The sequence below is a fragment of the Mytilus trossulus genome, chromosome 4, assembly GCF_036588685.1.
Source record: "Mytilus trossulus isolate FHL-02 chromosome 4, PNRI_Mtr1.1.1.hap1, whole genome shotgun sequence".
Lineage (NCBI taxonomy): Eukaryota > Metazoa > Mollusca > Bivalvia > Mytilida > Mytilidae > Mytilus > Mytilus trossulus.
This window is the reverse complement of record NC_086376.1, coordinates 50,452,919-50,466,549: the sequence shown is the minus strand read 5'-3', so window position 1 is coordinate 50,466,549 and position 13,631 is coordinate 50,452,919. Positions and strand designations below refer to the sequence as shown.

The window sequence follows — 13,631 nt, the reverse complement described above, 5'->3', positions numbered from 1 at the left end:
GCAGAGCAAAGTGCCCGATTAACGGGTACGTTAACATACCCGTTAATTATCGGGTTTAACGCAACATTTAACGGAGACGCTAACGGGTGCGTTAATTAACGGAGGCTTTGTGAATACGAAATTAAATTAGCGGAAATTGGTCTCTGATTGTTTAGTGATAGTGACAGTTGTCAATCATACTAGTTGAATCAATACCCACTTACCTAATCAAAATGTTTTCAAAAAAGCCTGCACATCAACACACATTAATGACATACATTCTTGAATGAACTGCTCCAATAATATACCCAGTTTTTTCAGTTTATTTGTGTATTATGTGCACATACATGAGAACTACAGGGAACTATATTTTAGTGTGAATACATTTAGTAACAGTAGCTAACCTGTCCTGTTGTTAGGGAGGGTGGTGCCTAAGTAAAGATTTAGAACAAGTTCTAATCTTTCCAAAAACCGCAATTTTTATACGTGTGCATGTAAAACAAGTTTCGTTGTAGAAGGGTCTAAATACAGCACAAACAACATTTTCCAAAAGACAAAAAAAAAACCAGTATATATATATATATATATATATATATATAAAATGACTGAATAAATAGTCAACGATTAATCGTACAGGCCGATGGATCATGTAATATGATTCTGTACACTACAAAATATAATATATAACAAGTCAAAAAGGGTACAACATCACCATTAAATAACTATAAAATGAACAAATATTAGATATTTCGGATAACAGATATCCTTCTTTAATAATAGCACGATGTCAAATGAATCATGTCAATATATTCAAACTGAGAAACTATCAAAATCTTGAAATTTATACAATTTAGGCGAACATCACAGACGCTGGTCCAATTTTAACATTCCAAACACGGCGCAAAGATTACAAAGATATGCCAAATAAAAATAGTTATTTGCGATGTGAACTGGCACAACTTTAAATTTCTAAAGTTGTGACAGTTTAGATGTTATAACTGCATGGAGGGCAGTCCTTACACAAAAAAATCAAAAATGCCCTAACCGATCCAAGTTGGTAAAATATTTCAAATTTGACAACGGTACGGCAATTGCAACAGAAACTACATATTTAAGCCTCCCAAACGAATAGTAGTTTAATAATGATTAGAAAAATAAGTTTTATCTATTAAGGTACGTTCAATTATTTTACCTTATTAGATAAAACTTATTTTTCTATTCATTTTTAAACAGGTGTCTGTGGACTGTTCGCCTAAATTGTATAAATTTTAAGATTTTGATAGTTTCTCAGTTTGAATATATTGACATGAATCATTTGACATTGTGCTATTATTAAAAAAGGATATCTGTTATTCGAAATACCTAATATTTATTCATTTTATAGTTATTTAATGGTGATGTTGTACCCTTTATGACTTGTTATAATATAATACATAATTATATATATACATATACTGGTTAAAAAACATCAGCTGATCAACCTGTTAGTTAAATGCGTTTTGTTAAAACATGCTTTGTAACTATTTTTTGGTCTTTTGAAAAATGTTGTGTGTGCTGTATTTAGAACCCTCTACCAAGAAATATGTTTTTTATGCAAATGTATAAAAATTCCAGTTTTTATCCAATGCAATCATAAGTTTTAATGTTGTTTTCAATGTAGACTTGTTTATATTTTTTCATAATTCCAGTTTTTATCCAATGCAATCATAAGTTTTAATGTTGTTTTCAATGTAGACTTGTTTATATTTTTTCGTTGGGTTTGCCTTTGTAGTTATATGATCAGCTCATCTTATTTCCACTCTTAAAAATTCAAGAGTCTATCCTAAATTGAGGTAAATTATATGGCATTCCAAATACTTTTGTCAGTTTTTCTGTTTGTTCGTCTGTCATTCTGTCCCTGTTCAGGTTAAAGTTTTTGTTATAATGGTAGTTTTTGATGAAGTAGAAGTCCAATCAACTTGAAACTTAGTACACATGTTCCCTCCTATGATATGATCTTTCTGATCGACATGCCAAATATGTTTTTTTACCCCAATTACACGGTCCACTGAACATAGAAAATGATAGTGAGAGTTTCAGGTCAAGATAGATTTTGATGAAGTTGAAGTCCAATCAACTTGAAACTTAGTACACATCTTCCTTATGATACAAGTTTTCTAATTTAAATGCCAAATTAGATTTTTGGCAATAATTTCATGGTCAACTGAACATAGTAAATGCTACTGTAAGTGGGGTATCTGTGTACTATGGACACATTCTTGTTTGTGATTAAGAACTAACTAAAACATGGAATATTGAGTATATTTACAACATTAAGTATTATGGTAAGTTTATTTTACAAAATTGAAATACTGATGTAAACTTTTTCTTACATATAGGCAAAAGGATAAAGATAGAAAATCACAGCATTCTACAGAGACATCCACCACTCAAACTTCTGATGATAATAATTGGTCAGATCTTTCTTCAATGGCATCAGAAGTAACAAAAGGTACTATCACTTTAAATGATTAAGAACATATGATGTACATGCAACCACCAAAATAAACCAATAATATGATAACAACCCTTATCCTTACAGCAAGAAATGTGTAGTTGTGAAAGAGGAAGTTGTACCTTTGTCCCTTCCTAGCAGGTAAGTCCTTAAGGATGTACTTAGGTGATCTAAGGTTAAATTCAATAAATCGAGAATTCAAAATTGACACTTTAAGCTGGAAGAGTATACGTTATGGATCAAAATAAGCTAAAACTATTAATAGGGTATGTAGCTCCTTTTTGAGATATTTGATTTATAAAATATGGCGGGAAAAGGCTGATTCGGACTTTTACCTTATGTTTACATTAGTATGATTTGGATCTCAAATCAAAAGAAAGAAAATCAAGAGTCTGCTCAATTTTTTTCAAATGACCTTTTGTGAGCTATTTAGTCTTATGTTAAAAGATAAATAGGTGTTATGGGGCAAAATATTTACCTTTTATTGTATGGAAAAAAACAAAGAGTGTGAACATTTCATACTTATTCCAAAACCTCACCTAAGTACATCCTTAAAAAGAACCAAAAGAAAATAAGGGATGTAAAATAGAAAATAATTAAACTAAACTAAGTTCCGATGTAAGATTACTCCATGATATTGAAAGCTAGTTCAAAGCTAATTACAACTAAACAATATATCCTGTTTTCCAAGACAAAAAGTATAAGTATCCAGAGGATGTAGGACCATTAAAGTGTCCATAACAAAAGTATAAGTATCCAGAGGATGTAGGACCATTAAAGTGTCCATAACAAAAGTATAAGTATCTAGAGGATGTAGGACCATTAAAGTTTACATAACAAAAACATAAGTATCCAGAGGATGTATGACCATTAAAGTGTCCATAACAAAAGTATAAGTATCCAGAGGATGTAGGACCATAAAAGTGTCCATAACAAATGTATAAGTATCCAGAGGATGTAGGACCATTAAAGTGTCCATAACAAAAGTATAAGTATCCAGAGGATGTAGGACCATTAAAGTGTCCATAACAAATGTATCAGTATCCAGAGGATGTAGGACCATTAAAGTGTCCATAACAAAAGTATAAGTATCCAGAGGATGTAGGACCATTAAAGTGTCCATAACGAAAGTATAAGTATCCAGAGGATGTAGGACCATTAAAGTGTCCATAACAAATGAATAAGTATCCAGAGGATGTAGGACCATTAAAGTGTCCATAACAAAAGTATAAGTATCCAGAGGATGTAGGACCATTAAAGTGTCCATAACAAAAATATAAGTATCCAGAGGATGTAGGACCATTAAAGTGTCCATAACAAAAGTATAAGTATCCAGAGGATGTAGGACCATTAAAGTGTCCATAACGAAAGTATAAGTATCCAGAGGATGTAGGACCATTAAAGTGTCCATAACAAAAGTATAAGTATCCAGAGGATGTAGGACCATTAAAGTTTACATAACAAATGTATAAGTATCCAGAGGATGTAGGACCATTAAAGTGTCCATAACGAAAGTATAAGTATCCAGAGGATGTAGGACCATTAAAGTGTCCATAACAAAAGTATAGGTATCCAGAGGATGTCGGACCATTAAAGTGTCCATAACGAAAGTATAAGTATCCAGAGGATGTAGGACCATTAAAGTGTCCATAACAAAAGTTTAAGTATCCAGAGGATGTAGGACCATTAAAGTGTCCATAACAAAAGTATAGGTATCCAGAGGATGTAGGACCATTAAAGTGTCCATAACAAAAGTATAAGTATCCAGAGGATGTAGGACCATTAAAGTGTCCATAACAAAAGTATAAGTATCCAGAGGATGTAGGACCATTAAAGTGTCCATAACAAAAGTAAAGGTATCCAGAGGATGTAGGACCATTAAAGTGTCCATAACAAAAGTATAAGTATCCAGAGGATGTAGAACCATTAAAGTGTCCATAACAAAAGTATAAGTATCCAGAGGATGTAGGACCATTAAAGTGCCCATAACAAAAGTATAAGTATCCAAAGGATGTAGGACCATTAAAGTTTACATAACAAAAGTATAAGTATCCAGAGGATGTAGGACCATTAAAGAGTCCATAACAAAAGTATAAGTATCCAGAGGATGTAGGACCATTAAAGTATACATAACAAAAATATAAGTATCCAGAGGATGTAGGACCATTAGAGTGCCAATAACAAACGTATAAGTATCCAGAGATTGTAGCACCATTAAAGTGTCCATAACAAAAGTATAAGTATCCAGAGGATGTAGGACCATTAAAGTGTCCATAACAAAAGTATAAGTATCCAGAGGATGTAGGACCATTAAAGTGTCCATAACAAAAGTATAAGTATCCAGAGGATGTAGGACCATTAAAGTGTCCATAACAAATGTATAAGTATCCAGAGGATGTAGGACCATTTAAGTGTCCATAACAAAAGTATAAGTATCCAGAGGATGTAGGACCATTAAAGTGTCCATAACAAAAGTATAAGTATCCAGAGGATGTAGGACCATTAAAGTGTCCATAACAAAAGTATAAGTATCCAGAGGATGTAGTACCATTTAAGTGTCCATAACAAAAGTATAAGTATCTAGAGGATGTAGGACCATTAAAGTGTCCATAACAAAAGTATAAGTATCCAGAGGATGTAGGACCATTAAAGTGTCCATAACAAAAGTATAAGTATCCAGAGGATGTAGGACCATTAAAGTGTCCATAACAAAAGTATAAGTATCCAGAGGATGTAGGACCATTAAAGTGTCCATAACAAAAATATAAGTATCCAGAGGATGTATGACCATTAAAGTGTCCATAACAAAAGTATAAGTATCCAGAGGATGTAGGACCATTAAAGTGCCCATAACAAAAGTATAAGTATCCAGAGGATGTCGGACCATTAAAGTGTCCATAACAAAAGTATAAGTATCCAGAGGATGTAGGACCATTAAAGTGCCCATAATAAAAGTATAAGTATCCAAAGGATGTACGACCATTTAAGTGTCCATAACAAAAGTATAAGTATCCAGAGGATGTAGGACCATTAAAGTGCCCATAACAAAAGTATAAGTATCCAGAGGATGTCGGACCATTAAAGTGTCCATAACAAAAGTATAAGTATCCAGAGGATGTAGGACCATTAAAGTGCCCATAATAAAAGTATAAGTATCCAAAGGATGTACGACCATTTAAGTGTCCATAACAAAAGTATAAGTATCCAGAGGATGTAGGACTATTTAAGTGTCCATAACAAAAGTATAAGTATCCAGATGATGTAGGACCATTAAAGTGTCCATAACAAAAGAATTAATATCCAGAGGATGTAGGACCATTAAAGTGCCCATAACAAAATTATAAGTATCCAGAGGATGTAGGACCATTAAAGTGTCCATAACAAAAGTATAAGTATCCAGAGGATGAAGGACCATTAAAGTGTCCATAACAAAAGTATAAGTATCCAGAGGATGTAGGACCATTAAAGTGTCCATAACAAAAGTATAAGTATCCAGAGGATGTAGGACCATTAAAGTGTCCATAACAAAAGTATAAGTATCCAGAGGATGTAGGACTAAAAGTATAAGTATCCAGAGGATGTAGGACCATTAAAGTGTCCATAACAAAAGTATAAGTATCCAGAGGATGTAGGACTAAAAGTATAAGTATCCAGAGGATGTAGGACTAAAAGTATAAGTATCCAGAGGATGTAGGACCATTAAAATGTCCATAACAAAAGTATAAGTATCCAGAGGATGTAGGACCATTAAAGTGTCCATAACAAAAGTATAAGTATCCAGATGATGTAGGACCATTAAAGTGTCCATAACAAAAGTATAAGTATCCAGAGGATTTAGGACCATTTAAGTGTCCATAACACAAGTATAAGTATCCAGAGGATGTAGGACCATTAAAGTGCCCATAACAAAATTATAAGTATCCAGAGGATGTAGGACCATTAAAGCGTCCATAACAAAAGTATAAGTATCCAGAGGATTTAGGACCATTTAAGTGCCCATAACAAAAGTATAAGTATCCAGAGGATGTAGGACTAAAAGTATAAGTATCCAGAGGATGTAGGACCATTAAAGTTTCCATAACAAAAGTATAAGTATCCAGAGGATGTAGGACCATTAAAGTGTCCATAACAAAAGTATAAGTATCCAGAGGATGTAGGACCATTAAAGTGTCCGTAACAAAAGTATAAGTATCTAGAGGATGTAGGACCATTAAAGTTTACATAACAAAAATATAAGTATCCAGAGGATGTAGGACCATAAAAGTGTCCATAACAAATGTATAAGTATCCAGAGGATGTAGGACCATTAAAGTGTCCATAACAAAAGTATAAATATCCAGAGGATGTAGGACCATTAAAGTGTCCATAACAAAAGTATAAGTATCTAGAGGATGTAGGACCATTAAAGTTTACATAACAAAAATATAAGTATCCAGAGGATGTATGACCATTAAAGTGTCCATAACAAAAGTATAAGTATGCAGAGGATGTAGGACCATAAAAGTGTCCATAACAAATGTATAAGTATCCAGAGGATGTAGGACCATTAAAGTGTCCATAACAAAAGTAAAAGTATCCAGAGGATGTAGGACCATTAAAGTGTACATAACAAAAGTATAAGTATCCAAAGGATGTAGGACCATTAAAGTGTCCATAACAAATGTATAAGTATCCAGAGGATGTAGGACCATTAAAGTGTCCATAACGAAAGTATAAGTATCAAGAGGATGTAGGACCATTAAAGTGTCCATAACAAAAGTATAAGTATCCAGAGGATGTAGGACCTTTAAAGTGTCCATAACAAAAGTATAGGTATCCAGAGGATGTAGGACCATTAAAGTGTCCATAACAAAAGTATAAGTATCCAGAGGATGTAGGACCATTAAAGTGTCCATAACAAAAGTATAAGTATCCAGAGGATGTAGGACCATTAAAGTGCCCATAACAAAAGTATAAGTATCCAAAGGATGTAGGACCATTAAAGTTTACATAACAAAAGTATAAGTATCCAAAGGATGTAGGACCATTAAAGTGTCCATAACAAAAGTATAAGTATCCAGAGGATGTAGGACCATTAAAGTATACATAACAAAAATATAAGTATCCAGAGGATGTAGGACCATTAGAGTGCCAATAACAAACGTATAAGTATCCAGAGATTGTAGCACCATTAAAGTGTCCATAACAAAAGTATAAGTATCCAGAGGATGTAGGACCATTAAAGTGTCCATAACAAAAGTATAAGTATCCAGAGGATGTAGGACCATTAAAGTGTCCATAACAAAAGTATAAGTATCCAGAGGATGTAGGACCATTAAAGTGTCCATAACAAAAGTATAAGTATCCAGAGGATGTAGTACCATTTAAGTGTCCATAACAAAAGTATAAGTATCTAGAGGATGTAGGACCATTAAAGTGTCCATAACAAAAGTATAAGTATCCAGAGGATGTAGGACCATTAAAGTGTCCATAACAAAAATATAAGTATCCAGAGGATGTATGACCATTAAAGTGTCCATAACAAAAGTATAAGTATCCAGAGGATGTAGGACCATTAAAGTGCCCATAACAAAAGTATAAGTATCCAAAGGATGTAGGACCATTAAAGTTTACATAACAAAAGTATAAGTATCCAGAGGATGTAGGACCATTAAAGTGTCCATAACAAAAGTATAAGTATCCAGAGGATGTAGGACCATTAAAGTATACATAACAAAAATATAAGTATCCAGAGGATGTAGGACCATTAGAGTGCCAATAACAAACGTATAAGTATCCAGAGATTGTAGCACCATTAAAGTGTCCATAACAAAAGTATAAGTATCCAGAGGATGTAGGACCATTAAAGTGTCCATAACAAAAGTATAGGTATCCAGAGGATGTCGGACCATTAAAGTGTCCATAACGAAAGTATAAGTATCCAGAGGATGTAGGACCATTAAAGTGTAGGACCATTAAAGTGTCCATAACAAAAGTATAAGTATCCAGAGGATGTAGGACCATTAAAGTGTCCATAACAAAAGTATAAGTATCCAGAGGATGTAGTACCATTTAAGTGTCCATAACAAAAGTATAAGTATCTAGAGGATGTAGGACCATTAAAGTGTCCATAACAAAAGTATAAGTATCCAGAGGATGTAGGACCATTAAAGTGTCCATAACAAAAGTATAAGTATCCAGAGGATGTAGGACCATTAAAGTGTCCATAACAAAAGTATAAGTATCCAGAGGATGTAGGACCATTAAAGTGTCCATAACAAAAATATAAGTATCCAGAGGATGTATGACCATTAAAGTGTCCATAACAAAAGTATAAGTATCCAGAGGATGTAGGACCATTAAAGTGCCCATAACAAAAGTATAAGTATCCAGAGGATGTCGGACCATTAAAGTGTCCATAACAAAAGTATAAGTATCCAGAGGATGTAGGACCATTAAAGTGCCCATAATAAAAGTATAAGTATCCAAAGGATGTACGACCATTTAAGTGTCCATAACAAAAGTATAAGTATCCAGAGGATGTAGGACCATTAAAGTGCCCATAACAAAAGTATAAGTATCCAGAGGATGTCGGACCATTAAAGTGTCCATAACAAAAGTATAAGTATCCAGAGGATGTAGGACCATTAAAGTGCCCATAATAAAAGTATAAGTATCCAAAGGATGTACGACCATTTAAGTGTCCATAACAAAAGTATAAGTATCCAGAGGATGTAGGACTATTTAAGTGTCCATAACAAAAGTATAAGTATCCAGATGATGTAGGACCATTAAAGTGTCCATAACAAAAGAATTAATATCCAGAGGATGTAGGACCATTAAAGTGCCCATAACAAAATTATAAGTATCCAGAGGATGTAGGACCATTAAAGTGTCCATAACAAAAGTATAAGTATCCAGAGGATGAAGGACCATTAAAGTGTCCATAACAAAAGTATAAGTATCCAGAGGATGTAGGACCATTAAAGTGCCCATAATAAAAGTATAAGTATCCAAAGGATGTACGACCATTTAAGTGTCCATAACAAAAGTATAAGTATCCAGAGGATGTAGGACCATTAAAGTGCCCATAACAAAAGTATAAGTATCCAGAGGATGTCGGACCATTAAAGTGTCCATAACAAAAGTATAAGTATCCAGAGGATGTAGGACCATTAAAGTGCCCATAATAAAAGTATAAGTATCCAAAGGATGTACGACCATTTAAGTGTCCATAACAAAAGTATAAGTATCCAGAGGATGTAGGACTATTTAAGTGTCCATAACAAAAGTATAAGTATCCAGATGATGTAGGACCATTAAAGTGTCCATAACAAAAGAATTAATATCCAGAGGATGTAGGACCATTAAAGTGCCCATAACAAAATTATAAGTATCCAGAGGATGTAGGACCATTAAAGTGTCCATAACAAAAGTATAAGTATCCAGAGGATGAAGGACCATTAAAGTGTCCATAACAAAAGTATAAGTATCCAGAGGATGTAGGACCATTAAAGTGTCCATAACAAAAGTATAAGTATCCAGAGGATGTAGGACCATTAAAGTGTCCATAACAAAAGTATAAGTATCCAGAGGATGTAGGACTAAAAGTATAAGTATCCAGAGGATGTAGGACCATTAAAGTGTCCATAACAAAAGTATAAGTATCCAGAGGATGTAGGACTAAAAGTATAAGTATCCAGAGGATGTAGGACTAAAAGTATAAGTATCCAGAGGATGTAGGACCATTAAAATGTCCATAACAAAAGTATAAGTATCCAGAGGATGTAGGACCATTAAAGTGTCCATAACAAAAGTATAAGTATCCAGATGATGTAGGACCATTAAAGTGTCCATAACAAAAGTATAAGTATCCAGAGGATTTAGGACCATTTAAGTGTCCATAACACAAGTATAAGTATCCAGAGGATGTAGGACCATTAAAGTGCCCATAACAAAATTATAAGTATCCAGAGGATGTAGGACCATTAAAGCGTCCATAACAAAAGTATAAGTATCCAGAGGATTTAGGACCATTTAAGTGCCCATAACAAAAGTATAAGTATCCAGAGGATGTAGGACTAAAAGTATAAGTATCCAGAGGATGTAGGACCATTAAAGTTTCCATAACAAAAGTATAAGTATCCAGAGGATGTAGGACCATTAAAGTGTCCATAACAAAAGTATAAGTATCCAGAGGATGTAGGACCATTAAAGTGTCCGTAACAAAAGTATAAGTATCTAGAGGATGTAGGACCATTAAAGTTTACATAACAAAAATATAAGTATCCAGAGGATGTAGGACCATAAAAGTGTCCATAACAAATGTATAAGTATCCAGAGGATGTAGGACCATTAAAGTGTCCATAACAAAAGTATAAATATCCAGAGGATGTAGGACCATTAAAGTGTCCATAACAAAAGTATAAGTATCTAGAGGATGTAGGACCATTAAAGTTTACATAACAAAAATATAAGTATCCAGAGGATGTATGACCATTAAAGTGTCCATAACAAAAGTATAAGTATGCAGAGGATGTAGGACCATAAAAGTGTCCATAACAAATGTATAAGTATCCAGAGGATGTAGGACCATTAAAGTGTCCATAACAAAAGTAAAAGTATCCAGAGGATGTAGGACCATTAAAGTGTACATAACAAAAGTATAAGTATCCAAAGGATGTAGGACCATTAAAGTGTCCATAACAAATGTATAAGTATCCAGAGGATGTAGGACCATTAAAGTGTCCATAACGAAAGTATAAGTATCAAGAGGATGTAGGACCATTAAAGTGTCCATAACAAAAGTATAAGTATCCAGAGGATGTAGGACCTTTAAAGTGTCCATAACAAAAGTATAGGTATCCAGAGGATGTAGGACCATTAAAGTGTCCATAACAAAAGTATAAGTATCCAGAGGATGTAGGACCATTAAAGTGTCCATAACAAAAGTATAAGTATCCAGAGGATGTAGGACCATTAAAGTGCCCATAACAAAAGTATAAGTATCCAAAGGATGTAGGACCATTAAAGTTTACATAACAAAAGTATAAGTATCCAGAGGATGTAGGACCATTAAAGTGTCCATAACAAAAGTATAAGTATCCAGAGGATGTAGGACCATTAAAGTATACATAACAAAAATATAAGTATCCAGAGGATGTAGGACCATTAGAGTGCCAATAACAAACGTATAAGTATCCAGAGATTGTAGCACCATTAAAGTGTCCATAACAAAAGTATAAGTATCCAGAGGATGTAGGACCATTAAAGTGTCCATAACAAAAGTATAAGTATCCAGAGGATGTAGGACCATTAAAGTGTCCATAACAAAAGTATAAGTATCCAGAGGATGTAGGACCATTAAAGTGTCCATAACAAAAGTATAAGTATCCAGAGGATGTAGTACCATTTAAGTGTCCATAACAAAAGTATAAGTATCTAGAGGATGTAGGACCATTAAAGTGTCCATAACAAAAGTATAAGTATCCAGAGGATGTAGGACCATTAAAGTGTCCATAACAAAAGTATAAGTATCCAGAGGATGTAGGACCATTAAAGTGTCCATAACAAAAGTATAAGTATCCAGAGGATGTAGGACCATTAAAGTGTCCATAACAAAAATATAAGTATCCAGAGGATGTATGACCATTAAAGTGTCCATAACAAAAGTATAAGTATCCAGAGGATGTAGGACCATTAAAGTGCCCATAACAAAAGTATAAGTATCCAGAGGATGTCGGACCATTAAAGTGTCCATAACAAAAGTATAAGTATCCAGAGGATGTAGGACCATTAAAGTGCCCATAATAAAAGTATAAGTATCCAAAGGATGCACGACCATTTAAGTGTCCATAACAAAAGTATAAGTATCCAGAGGATGTAGGACTATTTAAGTGTCCATAACAAAAGTATAAGTATCCAGAGGGTGTAGGACTATTTAAGTGTCCATAACAAAAGTATAAGTATCCAGAGGATGTAGGACCATTAAAGTGTCCATAACAAAAGAATTAATATCCAGAGGATGTAGGACCATTAAAGTGCCCATAACAAAATTATAAGTATCCAGAGGATGTAGGACCATTAAAGTGTCCATAACAAAAGTATAAGTATCCAGAGGATGAAGGACCATTAAAGTGTCCATAACAAAAGTATAAGTATCCAGAGGATGTAGGACCATTAAAGTGTCCATAACAAAAGTATAAGTATCCAGAGGATGTAGGACCATTAAAGTGTCCATAACAAAAGTATAAGTATCCAGAGGATGTAGGACCATTAAAGTGTCCATAACGAAAGTATAAGTATCAAGAGGATGTAGGACCATTAAAGTGTCCATAACAAAAGTATAAGTATCCAGAGGATGTAGGACCTTTAAAGTGTCCATAACAAAAGTATAGGTATCCAGAGGATGTAGGACCATTAAAGTGTCCATAACAAAAGTATAAGTATCCAGAGGATGTAGGACCATTAAAGTGTCCATAACAAAAGTATAAGTATCCAGAGGATGTAGGACCATTAAAGTGCCCATAACAAAAGTATAAGTATCCAAAGGATGTAGGACCATTAAAGTTTACATAACAAAAGTATAAGTATCCAGAGGATGTAGGACCATTAAAGTGTCCATAACAAAAGTATAAGTATCCAGAGGATGTAGGACCATTAAAGTATACATAACAAAAATATAAGTATCCAGAGGATGTAGGACCATTAGAGTGCCAATAACAAACGTATAAGTATCCAGAGATTGTAGCACCATTAAAGTGTCCATAACAAAAGTATAAGTATCCAGAGGATGTAGGACCATTAAAGTGTCCATAACAAAAGTATAAGTATCCAGAGGATGTAGGACCATTAAAGTGTCCATAACAAAAGTATAAGTATCCAGAGGATGTAGGACCATTAAAGTGTCCATAACAAAAGTATAAGTATCCAGAGGATGTAGTACCATTTAAGTGTCCATAACAAAAGTATAAGTATCTAGAGGATGTAGGACCATTAAAGTGTCCATAACAAAAGTATAAGTATCCAGAGGATGTAGGACCATTAAAGTGTCCATAACAAAAGTATAAGTATCCAGAGGATGTAGGACCATTAAAGTGTCCATAACAAAAGTATAAGTATCCAGAGGATGTAGGACCATTAAAGTGTCCATAACAAAAATATAAGTATCCAGAGGATG

The 13,631-nt window shown here is 33.8% G+C and overlaps 1 protein-coding gene across 7 annotated transcripts in view; it reads left to right on the top strand.

Moving 5' to 3' along the window:
• Positions 1–13,631, top strand: part of LOC134715464 (uncharacterized) — a 134,954-nt gene that overhangs the window by 104,628 nt on the left and 16,695 nt on the right. For all 7 annotated transcript variants that reach the window (XM_063577643.1, XM_063577647.1, XM_063577645.1 and 4 more), the window contains exon 18: positions 2,358–2,470. In XM_063577643.1, the coding sequence (XP_063433713.1) occupies positions 2,358–2,470 (113 nt within the window). The remainder of the gene's footprint in view (positions 1–2,357; positions 2,471–13,631) is intronic.